At 43.5% G+C, this 22194-nt stretch overlaps 1 protein-coding gene across 4 annotated transcripts in view; it reads right to left on the bottom strand.

Annotated features, from left to right (window-relative positions):
* RBM19 (RNA binding motif protein 19) overlaps window positions 1–22194 on the bottom strand; it is a 121658-nt gene that overhangs the window by 67932 nt on the left and 31532 nt on the right. For all 4 annotated transcript variants that reach the window (XM_006016794.3, XM_025193064.1, XM_006016795.2 and 1 more), the window contains 2 exons: window positions 20379–20434; window positions 17807–17923 (listed from right to left, as the gene is read on the bottom strand). In XM_006016794.3, coding sequence (XP_006016856.1) covers window positions 17807–17923; window positions 20379–20434 — 173 coding nt within the window. Of the gene's footprint in view, window positions 1–17806; window positions 17924–20378; window positions 20435–22194 lie in introns of those variants that run through there.

The raw sequence follows: 22194 nt of genomic DNA, 5'->3' as shown, positions 1-22194 counted from the left end.
AATCCAGATCATCTGAGAAAAACATCTGAGAACCTAATCCTACTAAGTTATACAGGGTCCATCTTCAACACAGATGTTGGAAGCTACAGTCCTCATGTCACACGTGGGGAAGCTGAGGCACATACACTTGGGTGTCTCTTTATGCGAGTTCGTTTTGTGCAAATTCGCTTATATGCGACAACCTTATTTATACCAGAAATTCACTTTGTGCGAGAAAAATTCGATCATATGCAAAGAGGCATGCAACACTGCTATGCGTATAATAACAGATTTGCTTTATGTGAATTTGCTTTATGCAAGGTTTTTTTGGAACGCAACCCTTGCATAAAGAGAGACCCAAGTGTATTCTGAAGTGACTTACTGTCATGCAGCAAGTTAACGACAAAGCCTAAATAAAAACACAGCTGGGAGAACCATGTCTTGGGACAAAGCTTCGTCCCTGATCTATATGATATACAGTATTTACTCACATATCACACATAGCACTTCCCAAAACAAATCAGTCCCCTAAAATGAGGAGAGGAGGGGAATGTATGCATCTTAAGTGGGGAAGCTGATTTTCTGCCCAGAAGAGAAATACCCCACTTGGATTCTCAATCCAGCTTTGTTTCTTTCTGGCAGCAGCCATGGCATTTGTATTTAGGCAGCTCAGGGAGTCAACTGACTTACTGGCTCCTTGTTCTTCACTCCAATTCCCTTTTAATGGTCTTGATGTTCCACTAATCAAGCTCACCTTTCTTCTGGCTATGTTGCTGTCTATTAGCTATTCCTAGTTTCTCTCTTCCCATTTCAGCCTTGCAGCTATTTTTAGCTCAATCACAGATCTGCCCATGGAGATCAGGCTTCAGCAGCAGCTACGCTGGGATGATCTAGTCGGGGATGGTTCTGCTTTGAGCAGGGGGTTGAACTAGATGACCTCCTGAGGTCCCTTCCAACCCTAACTTTCTATGATTCTATGATAGGGTTTCAGCATCTGTTTGAGAAGCAAGAGAGCACACGTGAGGTGAAAATTAGACGCTCTCTCTGCTCTATGGAGCCATAACTCTGGAAAAATCTTTTTTTTTCCATTCTACCTTCCCAAAAAACAAGGTGTGTCTTATTTCAGGCCATGTGAAAATCTGGGAGCAAACAGTGGCACTTAGAAGCTATGAACATAGCTTCAATGTAACCCTCCAGATGCTGCTGCTGGAGTAATACCCATGGTATTCCTGCAAATACTGCTCAAAGGGTTAATGTACTTCATATGACACACCAACATTTCTCTTATTGGGTACTATTTAGAGCAACTGTACATATGCAGCTGCAACCAGTTTTTAGTAGATCTGCATTCATGTAGTCACAGAGTGTGGGAAGAAGGAAAAGTCAAAAAGCTACTGGGCTAATTTTTCACAGATGCCAAGCACCTGCATCTCCACTCATCTCCAACTGTGGTTTCGGGGGCTCAGCACCTCTAAAAAGAACTGGATTTTGTGGGTCAGTAACATAAGACATCAAATGAAGAGGTTTGTACCTGAACCGTCCTAAGAGCGTAGAGCCTCTAACACACTTTAGAGCAGGGGTGGGCACTCTTTTGGGCAGGCCAGAGTTTGCAACCTAGCCACAGCTGCCAAAATGGAAGTCTTCATATCCCTACCCTGAGCAGCCAACTGTTTGCAGATTCCCGGCCTCTCTAGATCGAGGGAAGCATATATGTAGCAAAGCAGCAAGCTCCACAGAAGAGGGGAGTGCTGCAGAGGGGACAGGCAATATGATGCAGCTCCATGGCACTAATCCCCCGTGCCAGATTGGACCTTTCAGGGCTAGGCTGGTTTCTTTGCAGGCCAGATTCAGCCCATGGGCCATAGGTTGCCAGACCTTTCTAGAGAGGGCTTAAATTAAAACACACAGAGCATTGTCTGCCAACACGGGGAACAGGGGAAAGTTCAAGAGCATAGGCAGGCATTTGCAGTGGGGTTGGCTCATGAGGTCTCAGCACCTGGTATGAAGCATCCAGAGCAGAGATTCTCAACCAGAGTCACAAGAGATTCTTTCAATGGTGTTGGGGTGGGGTGGCGTGCTGCACAGTATTAGCGCAGTTAGGTGTGTAAACATCTACACATGATTCACAAGATAAACCCACAGATTTCAAATAGGAATCCACAGGGTCAGAGCCATTCTGACCTGCTGCAGTCTTTTGGAGTTTTGTGCAACCAAAGACTTGTTGTTTTTGTGCAGTCAAAAAACCAGAACAAGTGAAAGCCAGGAGATGGCATTTTCCAAGGGGTGCCTTGAGCCTAAAAAAGGTTGAGAACCACTCCTCTAGACTTACGAGAGCCACAGGTTCTAATCCTACCAGGGGCTAAGGAACCCTTTCTTCTCCAGAGATGGGTGAAGTGAGTTTTCCCAAAGTCCATGAGGGTCTTTGCAGTTCTTAGAAAGACAAAAGGCCTGTCTGTGCTTTACAGGGACATTAAGAGATCCCATGTCGTTTAGAACCCTAGGCTAAAACATTCATCTCCTGCTGTACAACAGCTGCTGCCTACCTCATAGGACAGTGAAAAGGTACCAAAACATGACAAGGCAGTATGCATGGAGGGGAGGTCACGAGTCAGCAAAGCAGAGATGCAGAAAGGCCATTCTGGGTGGATGCCAGTGCAGAGGAAAAGGCTCTTGAACCAGCAGTGGCAGAGAGCATGAGGGGACAGTTAAACAGGGGACAAGTCCAGGGGAAGATTTTTAAAGTGAGAGCAATTTACAGACCAACCCCAACTGCAAACCTGCCCACTTCCATTGCCAGAAACATTCCTTGTAGACTGCAGACGCACATAAAAAGGGACTTTTACTAAACCTGACAGCTTCCTCTTTCCCCACAGGTAGGGCAGCCGACTGCCTTCTTCCCTCCCCCCTACACCATCATCAGTTTGTAGGGTAAACTTGCCTGCTACAACAGACCTAATTTCATGGGGCTTTTGCGCAAGCAGCGGGGTGGAAAACGATCATCAGGAGCCATCATGTGGAGAAGCACCTCTCCCGTTTCCTAGATCCAGCTCCCGCCCCAGAACTCAGGCAGCCCGAACGTGCTGGCGCTGGGCCGGTGTTGTAGCAGAGAGAGGCTACCAATGATCTTTCCAAATACCGGCAATGCTGAAGTGAGAGCACGCTCTTTCCCATCTTCCCCCCTCCACCCACCCTCCCCAGCACTGACGAGAAAGACAGCGCAGTCCTGCGTGACAGCGTGAAATTAATACGATTTTGGGGAAAGTTGGCAGTGAATAATGAGCATCTGAAATACCTTGCTTCCACCCCTCACCCACACTTTTTTTTTTTTTTTTAACCCATTTGCTGCTGGCGTGCCATTGTGGCACAAACAGAGCAGGACACATATATGTGGATTTAAGGTGGAAACAGTGGCAATACTGCATGGAAGCAGTTCCACAGCTGTGTGTGGCTCCCTGCAAGCAACTGGTTTGCAAAACAGAGTGCTGGAAGACACATGCCCATGCTGGCAGCAGCTGGGCCCAGTGCAGGCAGGTTCTTTGACCAGTACCCAGGGCTATCAAAAGCAGAAGACTCCTGGTTGACCTCTCCTTACTGCCTAAATACTGGATCTCAGGTAGGTTCCCAAGGAATCCCCAGGAACAAGTGCTAGAAGCAGTGTAGAAGCTGCCACAGTTAAGACCAAATAAACAGAAGAGGGAAACCATTTATTCTACCCAGATAATTATAACAGTAATAACAACCACCACCACCATCATATCACCTACAAACAGCAAGCGGGAAAGACTGCATAACCAAAACACTTTAATGAAGGAACTGGGCAAAAGCCAAGATAGGTCCTTGAACCAAGGTGATTTAGATAATACTGTGCGTCAAGGATAGAAGGGTTCTCCCAGAGCTCCCATGGATAAGGCCACTTGACTGAACAGTGGCCACTGCAGCATGAGAGTGCAGCTGCCTTAAACAATGCTGAGGAAAACTTTTATAATAAAATGCCCATCTCTTCCTTTGTGCTTTAAATTAGTACATAAAATACCTTACAAAAGGAGGGCTTTATGCCCACTACACAATGGGAAAAGCAGGGAACAGCTAGTGATTTTTTTCCAGGTTATGAAGCAGGCCACTAACAGAGGCGTGATTGGGACTCGGGTCTCCTGAATCCCTGTCCAGTGCTATATCTGCCAAGCCTCTCTCCTTTTCCAGTGAGCATGACTGTTAGTTTTATGGTAGGCATTACCTGCTACATACCTTTTGCATAAAATCATAGAATAGTAGGGCTGGAAGGAATCTGAGGAGGTCTAATCTGACCCCCTGCTCAAGGTGGATCATCTTTGTCTAAAACCATCCTAGACAAATATTTGTCTAACCTGCTCTTTAAAACTGCTAAGGATGGACATGCCAGAACTCTGCTGCATAGCTTGCTCCAGTGCTTCCCCACCCTCACTCACAGCAAGAAAGTTCTTCCTAAAAGCCAAGCTAAATTTCCATCCCCTTTAATCTTTCCTCCCTGAAGCAGTTACTTTGGAAAGGGACAGAGTTGGCAAGTGGCCATCTGAAATGCAGATGGCCATCTTAAAGAGGCAACCACACAGTTAGCCTAAGCAGCACCTCTTCCAGATGTTCCCTAGATGGAAGCAGACCTTGCCAGCTTCAGTTGGTTCATAAGGAGGCTAAACTTTCAGTCTATTGAGGTTACCCACAATCTCAGCTCCACTGGCAGAACTCCGCCAGAGTTGGAGGCAAACTGGCTTTTATCATTATTAATTCTTTGGGCTTATGATGTCAGGATGGGCTGAAATTCCACCTGGATCATCATCTTTCATCAAGACATTCTTACATCTTTTTGGGCAGAGGGCCAGGCAGCAATTCAACTACTTCCCAACATCCTCACAACAAGATCATCATAACAATAGTTGAAGATCCTATCATTCAACAATGTTTCAACCACTCTTCTTAGCCTTTTGGTGATTGAATTCCTATTAAAAACCACTCCCTTCTAGGAGGCAAGAACAAAAAAGTTGAGCATTCATTCAACAGAAAGATACATTTCTTCGAGGAAAGAACACTAACTACATGTGGTTTATGACAAGACTGTGCCTTTCTATAAGCTCTAAAGGCAAGACACATGTAAGTCACTCAAGAAAATTTTAAATTCCACTGGATCACATGCAGAGCAAACATTGCTTCAGCGTTGGGTCTGGAAAAAAATATTTTATGGGAAGGGTTTGACAAATGTCAGCACCTGAAAGTGTTTTGTTCTTTAACACAGGGGTGGGCAAATGTGACCCGTGGGCTGCATTCAGTCCGCCAGGCAATATCATCCAGCCCACGGGTGCCAGCCAATTAACTGTACCCCGCCCAGCCTGTGTGTCTCGCTCCCACCCTCATGCACAGGAGGGCCCTGGCCTAGCCAAGATGCACAACTTCTGAGTGGGGCCACTGCTGCAGTCACTGGGGGACCTACTCAGCTCCCCAGCTCCTCCTGCATCCCTGCTGCAATGCTTGCTCCAGTCATCAGGTAGGGAGGCAGTAGCGGGCAGGGGAAACTGCAGCTAGGTGGGAGTGCAGAGCTGGGGTTGCAGGCAAGTGCGGAGCCCGGGGACTGCACCCAGGGGGGCAGTGGGAGTGCAAAGCTTGGGTGGAGACAGCGTTGGGTGTGTGGCATTTGTGAGGCATGAGAGAGGGTGGTGGGGAGAACCCCCCACCCACCCTGTCATGGTGCATAGCCCCTGCCAATGGCAGCAGCAGCAGGTGGCAGGCCCTCCGTGTGTTCATAGCCTGCGCAGGCACTGCTGCCCGGTGGTGCATGGCTTCAGCCAGTTCTGCGAGCTGCATGTGGCAGCAAGGACCACAGCCAGGTTGACCCACCTCTACCTTGTGGAGCTCCTCACAGGTCACATGCAGCTCTGGGTCCATGCATGCCACTGGGTGGAAGCCCCGTGCGATGTAACCAGCTGCCTTCCCTGCCACCATGTGCAGCTCACAGGACTCTGCCAGGAAGCAGGTGGTGGGGCTCCCTCCCGTTCCGGCAGGGTCCCATGAGCTGCCTGTGGCAGCAAGGGGTGGGGAAGGCAGCCCGCACCATCGCGCAGGGCTCCCCTCCGCTGGCGCACGAGTGCTGGGAGCTGCATGTGACCTGCGGGGAGTCCCATGTGATCCCTCCTCCCGACACCAGGGGCTGTGCCCCCCCTTCACAACCTCCCCCCCTCCCCCCCCACTTCCCACCCCCACAACCTCCCCGCATATACACACAGCCCGCAACATACTCTACCCTCCCACGCACAGCCACAACTTCGCACAAACTCCACCCCAACCCCCCCATACCCACTACTCCCAAAAGAAATACAGCCAGGGACAAGGGGAGAGACAAACGGCAGGGTTTAGGGGGCGAGACACCCATCCCAAGATGGTGATCATGGGGCAGGGCACCTGTCAAAGGGTGGGGCTACTCTTGTGGCCCTCAACACCTCACTAAAACTCATTAAGTGGCCCCCCCCCCAGCCAAAATAATTGCCCCCCCCCTTTAACAGAAGGTGCCTGTGTTAGGACATTCCTATGAAGTGACAGAGACTGAAAAAAAACACACCACACACTAGTGGAAAAGATGGTAAAAGTTGACCCTATATTATGAAAAGTTCCACTGTTGAGACTAAAAATCACTTAAAAAGGCCTAAATATAAAAAACAATTGGAAAGGTGTGTTTTGTTGTTTAAATCCTGATTGCAATTTGGGGAACAAAATTTGAGATGATTGAGTTGAGATGTTAGATAAGTATGATTCCTGTTATGACAGTTTCTAGAAATCCTAAGGCCAAATCAAAGCTAATCAAATGAGTATGTCAGAAGCACATGCGCTTAGTGTTTACTGTAGGACAAAATTTTCTTTTTACCAGCTCAGGCAAAAGAACAAGACTGTGTAATATTAATAGCACTGAATAGGTAGCCAGAGGAGATGCTGGACAAGGTTAGCAGCCACTCAGCTACTTGCTTCCTATTGAGAATTAAAAGAAAAAGCTTCCCCAAGTCTTAGTCACCAATCAGAACATACACAGGTGCAGGGAAAAAAAAATTGCCAGAGGGTAACATTTAAACATGGCATTTCAAACAAAAAACAGAAACACCCCTGCAATGATAAGCAGTGAGAAACTGGTGCATAAAACTAATTAAGCCCCACCACTAGGTTCAGCTTAGTGCCTCAGTGAGAGAGCCACATCGGAAAAAAAAAAAATATATCTCAGAATAAGGAAGTCTACAAATTCCCTTAGTTTGCATTAGATGATCGAACTGAATAAGAACAGGCAGCTGGAAATGCCTCGGCAACAAGGGTGTAGGGGAACAAGGAAGAAGGCTGCTGGCTTGGAATTCACTTGAAAACCCAGTATATTGCAGTTACATTCAGACCTTAGAAAGGGATGCAGAGAATTTCCCCTATGTTCTGGGGAAGATAATCTTGACAGTGTTGCTTAAAGTGCAACAGAGGTAAAAATGTTCTTATCTATGTTAAACACCTTTTTATTTAATTGAAAATGCAAAAAGTGCACTGAAAAGCCTGTTTAATTTTTTCCTAGATGGCTCATCTTGCAAAGTGAAACTACAACGGTCAGCTTTAATTCTTGGTTTTCATGTAAAAGTTTAATGCTGCTGTATGTTTGGGTTTCTAGCACCACAAGAATAGACTTACAGAAGAAAATAAAATTCATAAAAGCCACAGGAGCTTTTCCATGTAGTAACAGAAACAAAAACAAAAAACTCACAACCCCTGCATTTTCATTTGGACCCACACAGTAGCATCACCAATGCACATCTGCTATTTGCTATCCATAAAAACACCTGTATATAGCGAATGACCATTTTCACACATGCTGATCTGGGGTACCTGGCATTTTGAAGCCAGCATGTGTAATGTCTTGAATATCAGCTGCTTTAATCTTATTTTAAGTATGCAGCTGGAGCAGGTGATGTAGGAGAAAATAAAACTGACAGTGCAGACTTTGCACTGGCATGGGATACAACATTTTTTCATTGCAACACTGCAATAGCCCATACAGGCTCCACTCATGAATCGATGCACTTGTGTGCCAGGTGCTGTACAAATATATAAAACAGAATAAGCAGGGCTTAATGGTCTATGCAAAGCCTTGGATGTATGATGAAGTCTAAACATAGCACTTCAACTTTCTGTAGTATAGAACAAGACTTGGCAGGGCTGCAATTACGGTGTATACTGGCTCTAAGAGCAGAGACTAAAACCTGCCCTTAGTCTTTGATTGCTCCCATCAGGGGAAAAACATGAGGATAAAAGAAAACCAAGAGGAAAGACCAGAAAAGGCATAAAGGCCATACAATAGTACAACAGGTGAGACTGCCACAACCCAATGGTTTGCCCCTATTAATGAATGCCTTCCCCACCCTGTTGTGAAATTCTGCCATTCATGCTGCTAGCAGGAGGCTTACACCTCCAGGAAGGAAGAAGGCAGGGTAGATATGCACCATTTCATGGGGAAGGAGCAGGAAGTGCAGCCAAGCAGAGAGACTCCCCCTTCGTTCACAGTCTTGAAGAGTTGGAAAGACACCAACAGGGTGAGACAAAGTTGGGCGAGACAAAGGAGGTTGAGACAAATGCATAGACAGCTTCTAGGAGGCATTGATAAAAATGCATCTCTTCAATGCAACTGTTTTTAAAAGTTCTTTCCATCATAGTTTCTCAAATAAAATGATAACTTGAAGTTCAGAGCACAATTCTACATTTGTAAACCAGATTCTGAAACTCATGGAACCACAGACTTGATCATAGCTGGGACGGTATCTATATGAGGGCAAGGAGCCCAGTTGTTAAAACATAGAATCTTAACAGGATTTTATCCTAAATTAAACATTAAATGCTAAAGCCTCAGCTGACAAAAAATGAGTGAAAAGATCTGGCCTTAATTTGACTTGTAAGTGCTTATTTTAATGCCCAAGTGCTGCATCTGCACTTTGTGTTGGGGTGCCACCTTTGAAATCAGGGCTTGCAGCACAGAGAGGTTTCACTAATGATTGAGCAACACAGAAAAGCTATCATAGCTGTATAAAAAGACTATAGACACATAATCCATCTGTGCCATAAAAACATTATACCACCTACATGCACCATAGTATGCATCTCAGATGCATTATAGTTTAGGTTTTCTATCTACATAGTCCTCCTGAAACCAGTTACACAGTAAATTTAGTGGAAGACAGTATAGCATATGCACAGCACTCAGATAAACTCATGTTCACAATACCCAAGCATCCTTCCCATTCTAGAACCAGAAGGTCATTCCAGCCAGCTTGTGTGCTGCAATCATTATAGAAAATCCACCAATGACACCTGGATGGGAGCATTATCTGCCTCATAAGAGGCCATTATTCAGACAAGCGTTTAGTACATGGACCTCTTTGGAAAATCCAAGAGGCAAATCTGTTGCATTCTCAAACCACTATTTTCCTTCCTTGATCTGAACAACATGATGCGACAGCGCTAACAAAAAAAGCAAGAGAGAATTCTATTGCTTGCAGCATCAGGAGAAATAGCATCCTCTTTTAGAAAGAAAAGGCAGGATTGCTTACTCTCAGACTGTATTATTTCTGGAGGTTTTTTCTTAAAATACGCTCTTCACTGAAAAAACAAAACATAACATAGAGAAAAAGCTAGGAAGAAAAGGCAAGAATAGGCTAATATTTGGGCCCTTCAGTTATTCCTATTGTTCAACATGAGAAAAAAAGAGTGCTTTTGCATGTTCACACAAATAAAGATCTTGCTACAAACCAATTATATAGTTTGGTCATTGCACCGTTATTGTATCTTCTTGTGCTATTTCTTCTCATTCGTATTCATCTTTCTGACCTCCCTTTATTACTGTAGGATCTGAGGATTTCACAAGCACCTCTGTACAGTAGGACAGTTCCCATTTTACAGATGAGGAAATTGAAACAGAGACACAAAGTGATTGGCCCAAACCATACACACTGTGTCAGGACAAGAAATTAAACTATGTCTCTAGTGTCCTATATTGCCACCCCTGCCTCTTATCTGTATGCTGTTGTAATAAAGAATTCATTAATCCGACTCTGTACCAACAAGATTATGGAATTTCAGTGCCATATACACCGTATCTTTGACAAAAAACTACTTCACATGTTAATATCCTAAATGAACGCAGAGATGCAGTCCAGTCCATTGGCATAATTTGGAGATGAATCTACTGCTGAATAAGTGGTGGTGACTTTTTCCACCCTTTCTAATTCAGAGTTGATGATCTGTGTTATGTCCTTCCACTAGTTCTGTATTTTAGTACATCCATGCTTCACATATCCAGCATTTTTTTCTGCATAATATGCTCAACATACATCATTTGTGTCGATTTGTTTTGGTTCAGTTTTATGGGATTAATAAATTGCATAATAAATAGAAGGCTTTATATTAGCATTAATAGCAATAATTAAATGAATGCACAAATGTAGGCCTAGACTGTTTCCAGATGTTATTTGGAGAATTCTTGGAATGCATGTTTCAAAACTTCTTAATAGCAGCAAGATATTATCTGGAGGATTTATCCAGGTTTTAAAACAGCTAAAAATATTAGCGATTAATTTGGAAATAAAATTATACCATTTCCACTTTTAAAACTGTAGTAATTGGTGTTCAAGTGCTCAATTACTTAGCCAATTTTAGTGTTATTTACCTTAGCTGAATGTCCCAATTAAATGCCACCAACTCTGGCACTGGTAGAGGTCACAAACTATTTGGTTTCTACTGCCTCCAGTTATCGAACATTTCTACAAGTTTGACAGAAGGAAGATATTTTGAGGAAGGGACATTTTTCTCCAGTCATGTAGCCTCCTTTTCAAAGAAAAAGGTGTGAACAGTCAGGAGTCTTGCACTAGACTTCATTATGCCACTGTATTCCTTCATAATGGGAAATGAAGAACCGAATCTGGTAACTGCACTTTATTATAATGGTCCCTCCCCATTTTGAACAAGTGCAAGGCATTATTTTGTAGGATTAACTTTATAATGACTTTCTTAAAAATATCTGCCTATTTTATTCACTCTATCCATTACTTATGTCCACCTCCCCACCTCCTCTTGTAGAAGACATTCAATTCCCAAACCCTGTCCCTAGTGACAGCATTAGAATCATGACTGGTTCCTAGCTTAGGGAATTTTCTTTTTTCAACAGTATCAAGTATTATATTTTTTAAAAAGGTAAAACAAGAAGCAAGGCAAATGGTTGAAATGAAGGACAGAACATCTATTTGTGGCATATAACATTTGCCCCCAAACCAAATGCCAATCTTTAATCCCATCGGGTTTTTCTAAGATGCAAAGTTAGATTTATACAAGAATTTGATAACAGAGGACTAAATGTATCCTAGGAACCTTACACATTGTTCCAATATCATTTGCAGATTTATTTCTCTAGAAGCTGTTCCCTTATTCCAATTAAAGGTAGGCATTTACTTTGGTCCATATCAATTCTGTAACTTGAGAGATTTACAAAATTTGTACGAATTCAAGTCCTACAGGAAGGATTTTAATTCAAGACTGATTAATTGTAAAAGATCTGCACAGATAGCTACATATCTTGATAATACAACAACAAGCCTTGAATTTTTTACAGACCTAATGGCAAACAAATAATTAGGGATAGAGGGTAGTATTGTTTTCTTCTTCTGCTTACACAGAAACATGAGGACGTGATGGTTAGTTCTAAATCTAGAAAGAGCAGGGTGGGTTGGTGAGTGTTGGTGTGAGTTCCCAAATCCCAAATATATATATTCCCAAAACTTAATGCCAGAACCATCTCTGGTTCTACCTTTTATCAGATGGAAGCAGTTTTGTGTTTTAACTAGTCTTGGGAACTTGCTGGAATTCTATATAGAATTCACTCAACTACAATTTTCCAGTACCATATATTTTGTAAAGTAACTACAAGGAAGCCAAATCAACCCTGTTATATACTTTGTGAATGCTTTTACAAGTGTTCCTCTTCTTTGATGACATGCTTTCCATGCAAAGGCATGTTTTTATGTAGGTTATCTATCATATATACAACTCCCAAAGTGCTGATTGATCAGGAAGAAGTTGAAAGGGATTTTACCCCTAAATCTAAGTTTTTCCTATTTTAATAAAAAATGAAAATCTCATGATCTGTGATGAAAGTCTGTGGATAATGGTGCCTCCATTTTTCATGTTCTCAAAGTTGGTTAGAAAACAAATCATCTAGAAGGGCCTATTAATGTGACTGACAATTACATGGACCCAACATGACACATTCTAAAGGTACCTAAAATTCACAAATTCCTGACAACCTGCTGTTTGAAAATCACAGGTATAAAATATAACTTCCCAAAAATCACTGGTCACTTTTGAAAATCTTGGCCCAAGAGCATTCTAACAGAGCAACAGAGAACTGACAGTGTTCACCAGATTTGATTTTTTTTTTTGTTTTCCCTACTTCCTGATCTTGTGAAAGAGAACTGGGTCAGGAAGATCCGTTCTTTGTTGCTCCCCATGTAGAAATGAAAGTGGAGAAAGCCAGTAAAGGAAATGATCCACTGAGGGGAACATCTTAACATCTGCATGTAGGCTTTGCTAATCAGATAGAGCTTGTATTTAAGGCAAATAAGTAAAATGAGATTGATTGGTCTCCATCAAAATCCCCAGATGCCCACATCACAAAAGCCATCACCATTAGCAGTACAATATTCTGGGGCAGTGCGTGCTCAAGGCTTCATTTTAAAATAGATCTGTTTTATAAGTGAGGTTGAAATTCTTAAGTGTAAGCCACTCGGATACTGGAAGCAGAGTTCTGAACTGTTTAGTTGATTAACTGGTAGCCTCAGCAAAGAGAGCACAGAAACTAAAAACTCTCTTCATTGTTAGTGATGGTTCCTCCAGCTCACGTGTGGTGGAGGTCAGGAAGTGAGGTAAATTTCTTAGTGTGACATTCCTGACAGACTCGGCGGGCCAAGGACTTTAGAGGTGTTGAACTGTGCTAGGCCAAATGCATATAAAAACTATTCCCTTCCAAGCTGCCCCATGTATTAAAGCCCTGAACCCAAAAATCTGAAATCAAAAGAAACAAGCACATACCCTAAATCTTCTGCAAACTACAGGTATGAGAAAAGCCATGCTAATTTAAATTCTTACCACGGCTTTTCTAAATGTGTTTCTCATCATCTGTCCGTTTCAAAGTATTCTAAAATGCACCCCTACTAACACTTGGTGCATAACCCTTGGCCTGCAATGTTAGTTTGAATCAGCTAGACCAGGGGAACAGCACAGGCACAAGGTAGCCCTTTGGTACCCATCTTAGACTACTGGTATGGCTTCCTAAACAAGAATCTTTAGTCTTTCCTTAGACTAAGAGTTCTGATGACTGATCCCCGATAAACAGTAATATTAAAGAGGAAAGGTGAATAGGGTAAGAGTTTCTAAAGCTGTAGCCTTCAAGTGTCTCATTTAGAAGCTTCCATTTTTTTTTAATGTAGAAAAGTGAACCACTATTGGCTCCATTTCAAACAGGTAAGTGTGAGCATTGCTAACACTTATTCTTAGGTAGATTTAAAAGGGAGAGGAGTTCCCTTGACAAAGCTTGAAAAGTGGAAACATTTGTATAGGGTAAAAAGGATTTTTAATCTTCTACATTTCATAGCCTGCCCAGACAATTCAAAAGTGGCATAAAGGAAGCAGGTTAAGAGACAGCATCCACTGGGTGGCTTAAAAGTGGTTTTTGAACATGTGAAACAATAGAGAAGAGACTTGTCCCACAAAGCCTTTAACCTCCACAGGCAGAACTACCATTGCCCTGCAGTGGCATTGTTTGGAAGCATCAGTTAGTTTTCTGCTTTGCCTCCTACGGAAATAAAGGACAAGAGTGCCCCCTGCAGTCCTGCCAAGTGAGCTACCTCCAGTTCCAAAGGATGGTTTTAAACTAAGAAGATTCTTAGTCACAGAAGGATCTAAATCTACAGCATCAGAGCAAAGGCTTGAAATTTTAAACAAATATCAGCATGTGTGGCATTTAGTAATGTTTGATGCATGCAAATGTTTAGCCCTTCTGAAAACACAGAGGGATGCTATTAAGACAGCTCCGTTTTATATTGCTTGGTTTTGTTTTTACACTAGTGGTTTCTGCTTTGAGGATAAACCTATGGTGTAACTAAGTGAATCTGACATTCCGATGCAACCTTGCTTCCTGATTACTATGCATTGTTGGTAAAATGCTTTTGGTAATATGGGTCTAGAGCCCTGTGTTTCTTAAGGCATTATCAAAACCGCCTCCTCACCCCCACCTTCTCAACCATGCATTGTTTTTCAACGCCCTTTTGGTAACATAAAACAATAACATCTCTCTGTACTGATCTTTTATCTTTTGGACAAGTACAGATTTCTCCTGTCCCTGAATTTATTATAGAACGGAAAGCCAACTTGGCTCTGTTAATTATTTGGTTTGTTGGCTGGTATCATTGAGGATATCAGCAGAGTGCTGGCAATTCAACTTGTCAAGTTTGCTGGCCCCATACTTGGCAGGAAGAGTCAAGTTTTGGGTAGAAATGATGCCACATGGTTAAAATTCCTCATTCCAAGTGATCCTAATAGTCTTGAAGTCCAAATGTAGAGTTCAGTCTATTTCTAGAAGACCTATCATTGTAGTGTCAAAGTTCAAGCCTCCAAGATAAAAGTTCCCTTGAATAAACAAGTTCTCTTGCCAGACGTTCCCTCTCTATTCCAGCGTATAGAAGCTCATCGCTATAGCAGCAGTGTCTTCTAGTGGTGCAGACAATGCAACTAACGGTCATAAACATACCTCTGACACAGAGCTACTGCATCCTGGTTCCAATTAAGCACAAGAAACCAATTTCTGAACAGCATCACAATGTACAACTAAACCAGATAACTTGCAGGAGAAAAGCCTGACAAGCACTGGGGACCTCAAATTGTACTTATCTCTGATTGACCCTTGTATAACATTTCATGCTATTAAAATATTCAAGAGAATTCAGAAAGAGAGATATCTAGGGCCATTTTCTCCACTCCAAAGGAGATGGGGTGGGGGGGAGGGGGTGTCACTGTGGGGTTGCCCTCTGCATTTTTCAGTCCATGGCTTTGACTAGTTTAAGCAAGTAGGCTTCCACCTCATGAGAGTCAGTCCTTAGAGCTCAGTATTACACACATTCATATGCGTTACGGTTGGAAGGGACCTTGGTAGGTCATCGAGTCCAACCCTCTGCCATGGGCAGAAAAGAGCACTGGGGTCAGATGACCCCAGCTAGGTGCTTGTCCAGTCTCCTCTTGAAGATCCCCAGGGTAGGGGAGAGCACCACCTCCCTTAGAAGCCCATTCCAGATTCTGGCAACCGTTATTGTGACGAAGTTCTTTCTAATGTCCAACCTAACTCTGCTCTCCCTCAAATTGTGGCCTCTGTTCCTAGTTACTCCAGGGGGTGCCCTAGTAATTAAAGATCTATTCCCTGCTGCCCTCCCCTGATGAATTTATAGGAAATCACAAGATCACCTCTCAGCCTTCTCTTGCAAAAGCTCAAGAAATTTAGGTCCTTCAGTCTCTCCTCGTAGGGCCTTGCCTGCAGGCCTCTGACCATACGAGTGGCCTCCTCTGAACGATATCAAGATTCTCTGCCTTCCTCTTGAAGTGTGGCACCCAAAACTGGACGCAGTACTCCAGCTGTGGCCTGACCAGTGCAGCAAAGTGGGGAAGCATCACCTCCCTGGACCCGTTTGTCATGCATCTGCTAATGCATGATAAAGTGTGGTCAGCCTTGTTGATCACTTTGTCACATTGACGACTCATGTTCATCTTGGAGTCAACTATGACTTCAAGATCCCTTTCCGCTACTGTGCTGTCAAGAAGGTCACCCCCCAGCCTGTAAGTGTTGGTGGTTCTTTTTGCCCAGGTGCAGCACTTTGCACTTGTCTTTGTTGAACTGCATCTTATTGCATTCTGCCCATTTTTCCAACCTGTCCAGATCCACCTGCACCTGTTCCCTAACCTCTGCTGTATTAACTTTGCCCCATAATTTGGTAACTTGAGAACTTGCTTTCTATGCCCTCATCCAAGTCACTGATGAAGACATTGAATAGCACTGGTCCAAGGACCGAGCCTTGCGGGACTCCACTGCCCACATCTTTCCAGGCTGATATCGACCCATCCACCACCACTCTCTGGGTATGACCCCTAAGCCAATTTGCCACCCCCCTGACTGTGTAATCATCTACATCACAGCCTGTCAGTTTATTTACGAGACCAGAATGAGATACCGTATCGAAGGCCTTCTTAAAGTCTAGGTAGATGACATCTACCTTGACTTCTGCATCTAAGCATTTTGTAACCTGGTCATAAAAAGAAACACAGTTAGTCAGGCAGGATGTACCAGCAGTGAATCCACGCTGATTTCCTTTCAGCATTATTTCCCCTGCTGGGCTCCCACAAATGTGATCCTTAATTATTTTATCCAGAATTTTCCCAAGGACAGAGGTGAGAACAACGGGTCTATAGTTTTCCGGTTCCTCCCTCCTCCCTTTCTTGAAAACAGGGACCACACTGACCCTTTTCCTGTCCTCTGAGACCTGACCAGAGCACCATGAGTGCTTGAACAGCTGTGCCAGCGGCTGTGCTCTGACACCGGCCAATTTCTCCAGTACCCTTTAATGAAATTCATTTGGGCCCACTGATTTGAACACGTCCAGCCCCTCCAAGTGCCCCTTCACTAAGTCTGCACTAACAGTTAGTGGGCAGGTGTCCCTCCTGTGTCTATCTATGATCCAATTGGGAGATTTACATAGTTTCCCCCATTGTTCAGCTTAAATACACTCAAACCAAACTCACTGGATACTGAGAGACCGCACTCCCATACCCTTCACAACCATTAACTGCGTGAAGTTACACTCTGTAATACTTGGTTCTCTAATTTGTCCAAAGTCACAGAACAGGTCAGCAACAGAACAAGGAATAGAACCCAGTTCTCCAGCCTTCCAGCCCATTGGATCAGGCTATCTCTAGCGTCATTGCCACAACAAAATCATATTAACTACTTGGGGGTAGGGAATAGGTTTCGTTTTTCAATCATGCAAAGTTTCACATGCATTTGTGAATCAGTGCTTAAAAATCCAGAATGTACCTGAATGGCTGCACAACTGAGGATGGGAAGTCAGTGAAGACAGCTAGTTTTTTTTAAAGCGATACTTAATCTCTCTCTCTCATATACCCTCTTCCTCCCCCCAACAAAAAGGGAGGCTCCCAACATTTTTGAGCATTCCTAGTTTTCCTCCCTGTGTTATCCTAGGTGGCTCTGTACTGAAAGATGCCACTGACCAATGACAGCACTCTTATGGGAAAGAACTACAACAGGAGTCTCACACAAAAGCTTAAATTCTTCTCTCATGCATACCAATCATTGAGCAATGCCCTTACACCAAACAAAGTACTTCAGACACTCAGCAACACACATATGATGAGAAAAGGTTCTTAAAAATAAATCAAGGGTTTGAGGTATGACATGTATTGCCATATGCACAGGACAAAGTGTGAATCTGGTCAGACATATGCAAAACAATTACATTTTTTCCCTGCTTGCTGTCCTGGTGCCTCTGCTCACCAAGGTACACCATGTCTTGAAGAGTTGGTATACACGTTCCAGACAAGGATAAATGCAAGGCTAGACTCAGTTACCCAACAATCCCACAACACTAGTGCTCAGATATCAAAGTCACCTGCTAAAAGCCATCAAAGCAAGCCCCAGTGAATAACTCCCTCTCTGTAGATAAGATGGAGGTAGTTTACCTACCTGAAAAGCTCTCTGACTTCCCTCACCGTAGCCTGGAATGGGATATTTCGGACTAAGATCTTGGAGCTCTTTTGCTTCTTGAGTATTTGTTTTTTACGGGACGAAGTCACAGTAGACCTAGTAAATCAAAAGAGAAATGAGAAAGTTACTCTCTACAGATCAACACATCATAGACTTCTCTCTTTTCAGTTCCTTCTAGGTTAAGAATGTAGACTTTCTGTTGTCTAGTTTCCTGATTGACATGTTCAATGAATGCTTATTTGCATCTCCAGAAGCCTCACAGACTAGACAGCAGAGTGGATTGATTTAAATCACTGATTTTAATCATGATTTCCATCAGCAGGTTTTAAAAAAACCCTCTTATTTACACACAGATTCAAATCTTGTCCAGCATTTGTACTTTTTAGCTATTTTCCAAAGAAAAAGTTCTTTCATATTGGGGGTAACTGCAGCTCTTGTATCAAATGCAGCTCTCGTATCAAATCTGTTTTTTCGTATACTAAACTCAAACGTATTTAGTTAAGCAGTTTCATACCTCAACATGCAATTCTTTAAGATTCTTACTTTTTTATTTTGTAGTAAATTGGAAAACTCCGATTAACACTTCTTATTTATCAGGGTTTATGTCAAGTGCAAAGTGAATGAAAATTGGAATAAAATTAAAATATGCACAGGTGGTGTTAAATTCATGCCAAAAAAGTGATAAAATACTGTAAACATGATAAATATATAAGGGGGAAAAGTAAATTTATGAAAATAGATACTTTGCATTTAAAACTGATTTTTTTAAAACAAAGAGATATTTACTGTACTTATTGAATTATCAGGTTATTTTTGGTCATGACGGACCAGATTTTCACAGGTAACCTAAGGATGCAGATAGGCATCTAAATACCTTCAACAAATCTAACCCCAGGTCCTTCAAGTTCAACAGATATCATCTCCTCTCCTACTTTTCTGATTCCAAACTTTTCAACTTTAATTGAACTAATGAAAAATCTGACCCTGCTACCTAAACTGAAACTAAAATAAGTCAAGGAAAAGGCTTTTATGCACAGGAGAATCCATTAACATTATTTTGATTCTGCCGTAATTGAACAGTGATTACTTTTAAGTGTCTTATTTCCCCAATAAGTTGGAACTACAAGATTTTAGAACTTACGGGTCGGGACCTACTTAATTCATGGCTTTGCAGATTTCACAAAAACCATAAAATCCAAGATTGTCTGTGAAATTTGCAAAAATCAACAAAAATACCCCCCTCCAACTTAATAAAGAATCAAATGCTGGTTCCCCAGTGAGAGCCAGAGTTTCGTGCTGCTGGGAGGGGAAGGTGCTGGCTGGCAGGGAGGCACAGAGGACAGCAGGCAAGATAGCGGCCATCCCCTAATTCCTCCTCCCCCTGCTGGGGCCTCTCAGCCAATCAGAGCTAAGGGGCAGGGTGGCATGAAGGGCAAGCACCAATCAAGGTGGAGGCTGTCCCCTCATCCCTCCTCCCCTCCCCCAAAGACCTCTCTGCCAATCAGCAGGAGGGGCAAGGCCACTGTAAAGTGCCCGCGAAATCAGCTCTGCCTGCTGCAAGCGGGCTGCGAAAACCCCTTGTCTCCCCATGATTTAAGTAGGTCCCTCCTCATGGGATGTTCCCCATCGTGAACCACTCAAATCTGGGACCCATGACAAATCTGCAACGTCGGCTGCATTAACGTAACTGAAGCAGAGCTGATACCACTGCTTCAGTTACATTAAGTTCACTTCTGTTCTCTTTGATCAGCTGTAAATAGCATGAACATTTCATGCTACTGTATGAAATCACTTGATTCCACTGCTAGGCATGGTTACCAAGCCAGCAAGAGCTGGAAATCAGATGGTAACCCTTCAGCCCTTGACGTGAGGAGTGCTACAGTGCCTCCACAAAAGTCATAAGCAAGCAGAGATATGAATGTGCTCTGAAGCAAAGTCCCACATAGCCCAAAGATCACCTCAACACCAATGACAACGCACAGAAAATTATCGCCTGCCTGGAGACCAGTGTAACAGTGGAAAGAGATCCTTTTCTTTAAAAGCTTAGGGTGAAAATCATTAGTTATACTTTGGGAGCCCCTATTCAATTCTCTAATCTAGTTTACCTTTTGGCCAGTTTCTCTCAATTAAATGACTTCATCAGTGTTAAGCTGTTATTCACTTAGTGGTGCTTAACCTTCTCCTAAAACTCAGAGCTTCTTTTTATTTTCTACTTGGAATAAATCAAATTTTAGGTGACAATTCCTTTTATTAGGCTATGTACTTGAGTAACACTACTGCTACTGCTATTTTTGATGACTCCCACATAATCATTTGAAAGAGTGCAAAAAAAACCCCCAAAACATTTACTCAGTAAATTAGGATGATTCCAGTGTGTCACCTAAATATGTATTTAAGACTGGCACTCTTCACAACCTGAACTACTCCCAGCAGCCACCACATTCTTCACACAGTGAAGTCATTAAAAAGACTAGTTGGCAATGAAATGTGGTCACTGTTGCTCAAAGGCTCACTGTCACCTAGAGAAGCAGGACTATAATCAGAGTCTTACTTGATGGCCCTCTCAGAGATTTTCACTTCCAGCTGATGGCCGTCCACCATGCAACCCTAAAAACATAAGTTACAAAGTAAAAACATGGACATTCAGAATATAGGAAAATGATTACACAACTTAATTCTCCTTCCTATGCAAGTACTATTCCTTTCCATCTTCCCCCCATAAACCTCTTTGCCATCCACTAGCCAAAACTGGATAATGGTACATAATACAGATGGGAGGCAGGTTGGTGTAATGTCTAGAGCAATGAATGAAAAGTCAAGACACAAAACTCTAGCACTGCATGACCCTGGAAAAGTAATTCATTTCTTTGTGCCACTATTTCTATTCTTACCCTTCATCTTTTCTATTGTGAAATCTTTCAGAGAGACAGTTCCTACCCCAACAGGCATTCATTTTCTACTGGGTGTAGACTGAATAAAAATCTCATTTGCTGACTGTAGACAATACAAGTAGGGGAGCTTTTAGTTTTTGACTGTAGGAGCCTGAGAAACTAGCCACTGAAATTTAACAATTTCTTTGCCTCCATTTTTCTGAGCAGGGACCGGGGTCACCACCCCCACCGGGATCCCGGGTAGGACCCAGGGGAGGCGCACACAGGCCTAGGGTCAGTGAGGACCTAGTCAGGGAACTTCTGGAGGGACTGAACATATTTAAATCAGCAGGTCCTGATGATCTCCACCCCAGAGCACTGAGGGAATTAGCAGAGGTCATTGCAGGACCCCTGGCATGGCTTTACGAACAGTCATGGTGCTCTGGCGAGGTGCCAGAGGATCGGAAAAGGGCCAGCGTGGTTCCCATTTTCAAAAAAAGGGAGAAAGGAAGACCCAGGAAACTATAGGCCAGTCAGTCTTACCTCGGTCCTGGGGAAGCTTTTTGAGAGCGTTATCCTGGGACATGTCCGTGAGGGGCCAGCAGGGGAAATTATGCTTAAGGGCAACCAACATGGGTTCATTAGAGGCAGGTCCTGTCAGACCAACCTGCTGGTCTTCTATGACCAGGTCACAAAATCCTTAGATGCAGGTGTAGCAGTGGACGTAGTCTTTCTGAACTTTAGGAAGGCCTTTGATACTGTCTCTCATCCCATTCTCATTAAAAAACTAGGGGACTGTTTTTTAACAGTCAACACCTACACAGTCAAATGGGTCACTAGTTGGCTGGAGGGCCGCACCCAGAGAGTGGTGGTGGACAGGTCATTTTTGACCTGGAGGGATGTGGGCAGTGGGGTCCCCCAGGGCTCGGTCCTTGGGCCTGCACTGTTTAACATCTTCATCAGTGACTTGGACGAGGGGGTAAAAAGCACCCTGTTCAAATTCACAGACGACACTAAGTTGTGGGGAGAAGTGAGCATGCTAGAAGGGAGGAATAGGCTGCAATTGGACCTAGACAGGTTACAGGGGTGGGCGGATGAGAACAGGATGGGTTTCAACACTGACAAGTACAAGGTACTGCACCTGGGGATGAAGAACCAGCAGCAGACCTACAGGCTGGGGAACTCCATTCTCGTCAGTGCAGAGGCAGAAAAGGATCTTGGAGTCATTATTGATGCCAAAATGAACATGGGCGGACGGTGTGGGGAAGCGGTCAGGAAGGCCAACAGTACCTTGTCATGCATCCACAGATGCATCTCAAGCAGGTCCAAGGAGGTGATCCTCCCCATCTACAAAAGCACTGGTCAGGCCGCAGTTGGAGTACTGCGTCCAGTTCTGGGTGCCGCACTTGAGGAGGGATGTGGACAACATGGAGAGGGTCCAGAGGAGGGCCACCCGCATGATCAGGGGGCAGCAGGGCAGGCCCTACGAGGAGAGGC

The sequence above is a fragment of the Alligator sinensis genome, unplaced genomic scaffold (assembly GCF_000455745.1).
Source record: "Alligator sinensis unplaced genomic scaffold, ASM45574v1 scaffold216_1, whole genome shotgun sequence".
NCBI classification, from domain to species: domain Eukaryota; kingdom Metazoa; phylum Chordata; order Crocodylia; family Alligatoridae; genus Alligator; species Alligator sinensis.
This window is presented reverse-complemented; position numbering and strand designations above follow the sequence as displayed.